The sequence below is a fragment of the Myotis davidii genome, unplaced genomic scaffold (genome assembly GCF_000327345.1).
Source record: "Myotis davidii unplaced genomic scaffold, ASM32734v1 scaffold609, whole genome shotgun sequence".
Classification (NCBI taxonomy): Eukaryota; Metazoa; Chordata; class Mammalia; order Chiroptera; family Vespertilionidae; genus Myotis; species Myotis davidii.
Window position 1 is genome coordinate 1,492,583 of NW_006300164.1, and position 2,156 is coordinate 1,494,738.

A 2,156-nucleotide genomic window follows, 5' to 3' on the forward strand; every position below is an offset into this window, starting at 1 on the left:
CTCCTCTATGGCGCTCGCTCTCCAGAGCCCCCGGCCCCACCCCCTCCAGGGGCTGCTCCTGCCTCTGCAATGAGGCCTCCTGGGCCCGGTCTGGGACGGGGACCCCTTGGGCTCGCGTTCAGGGGAAGACAGGAGGGGCGAGTGCCTCGGGACGGACAGCTCCTCAGGGGAGCGATCAGGTCAGGGAGGGCGTGTCTGAGGAGCTGCCACTGAGCAGAGGGGAAGATGGCAGGACTGGGACGGCAGGAGGGAGCGCCGGCATTTGGGCTGTGGCCGCGGAGCCCCGCCCTCTGCCCAGGACCTGCCTCACACATTGCCTGCTGAGAGCTCAAGGCGCCCCCCCCGCCCCCTCCCCCATCAGACCGCGTGCGGCCAGCAGCTGCCCGGACTCACCGGCTCACAGCAGCCGCCTCCTCTTGCGGGCGTGCCGGCCATGCCGCGTCTGGAGCACATCAAAGTCGTCGAGATCGTCCGGGCAGGAGGGGGCAAGGTCTTGGGCTCCCTGAAACAGGGGACAGTAGTGACCCTGCAGCCAGGACGGATGAGATGAGCAGTGGGAACAGTGAGGAATGGGCTGAGGGAGCCGTGGACACCACACACTATGGGGGCGGGGGCCTCTTCCCCTTGGCATCTGGGTCCAGCCAGGTCTCTAGGGCTCGTCAGCCCAGAAGACGGCCCTGGGACCCCTAGGCAAGGCCTCAGGCTGGAGCGAGCCCCAGGGAGGGGGACCCAGCCTCAGCCACAAGCCCGGCCTCCCAGGTGTCAGCCAGCCCAGCAGCCACGGGCACCCAGACGGGAGGGAGGCAGATGCTCCCAGGATACTGCCAGCACTGGACAGCCTCCCTGACGGGCACAGCGTGCCTGCTCGCCGACAACAGGGCCTGGCTGCGACTGCTGGGTGGCGCAGCAGGAGGTGCAGGGACACCTCCCGAGGGGTTCCTACCAGGTTCCTCGGAGGAAACAGGGACCCCAGACCCACCTGCAGCTCAGAAAGCCTGAGGGTGCGGTGCAGGGCTGGGTGCACCACCCAGGGTGGGTGGGGGCCGAGGGCTCCCCGGGTCAGAGGAGGGTCCTTCCTCTCACAGCCACAGCGGCCCAAGGGGAGGCGCCTCTGCACAGTCCGCATGCAGCCTCGTCCCCTCCACACCAGCCACTCTCCCACCACTTCCACCTGCTGCAGCCCCACCCACCACCCTGGGCAGGCCACACGGGCGGGCAGGGCAGCGTGGGGGTGCAGCGCTGTGCTCATGGCCACCCACCTGCACCGGGGGTGTGGCCGCAGGCCCTGCCTGGGCACTGCTGCTCGCCCGGACTGGCTGCCTGCTGCTATCAGAGTGCGCCAGCTCCTCCATGTCCTCGTCCTCGCTCCCCGAGGTGGGCCTCGCGGCTGACAAGGTGGTACGGACGCCGGGAGGGGGCAGGGTGGCCAGCAGCGCAGGCAGAGGGAAGGCAGCCAGGAAGCGGGCCTTTAGCAGCAGGTAGGCCGGGCTGTCCTGCAGCTGCTCCCGCACCCCCCCCCGCGAGGCCTGCAGGGTGCCAGCCGCCCCGCCGGGCACCAGGGCTGCGGCTCTGTGCTCCAAGGCCTTCTTGTGGAGCAGGAGGCCAGACAGTGCCCGCAGGCCGCACAGGGCGGGGGGCTGGTAGGGCAGTCTGCTGCCCAGTGGGGGCACACACACCCCCCGCTGCCCCCGGAGCCACTCCTGCACGGCTGGCTCGCTCTCCTGGGAGAGCAGGCTGAGGTCCAGGGCATCCTTCTCAGGCCCGCGCTGGGGTGGGGGTGGCCTCTCCAACCCCAGAGGTGCCCTGGTCCCCTCTGGCTCTGCTGGGGACAGCAGTGTCCTTCCTGGGCCAGCACCAGGGGGCAGAGGCAGCTGGCAGGGCTGGGCTTCTGCAGGGATCTGGGGGGGCGGGGCTGGCGAGAGAGCCTCGAGGTCTGCCCTGGAGGCAGGGCCTGGTTCTGCGTCCCTGTTGGCTTGGCCCTGGCCTCCTGGAGTCTCCGTCAATGAGGGCAACAGAGTCACCGCCAGCCCTTGGGGGTCAGGGGTCGCTGCTGGCCCGGGGAGGCCCAGCACAGTTGGCAATGGGACGGGGAGCAGCACGCTGCCGATAGGCAGAGGGGCGCTGGCGGCCGCGTGGGGCCCGCCCCTGAGGGTGCC

The 2,156-nt window shown here is 70.5% G+C and overlaps 1 protein-coding gene across 1 annotated transcript in view; it reads right to left on the minus strand.

Annotated features, from left to right (window-relative positions):
* Positions 1–8: 8 nt before the first annotated feature.
* Positions 9–2,156, minus strand: part of SNAPC4 (small nuclear RNA activating complex polypeptide 4) — a 14,526-nt gene continuing 12,378 nt past the window's right edge. Inside the window, exons 19-20 of the mRNA XM_015572357.1 lie at positions 1,260–2,156; positions 9–526 (exon numbers count right to left, since the gene is read on the minus strand). Of these exons, the coding sequence (XP_015427843.1) occupies positions 398–526; positions 1,260–2,156 (1,026 nt within the window). The 3' untranslated portion in view covers positions 9–397. The remainder of the gene's footprint in view (positions 527–1,259) is intronic.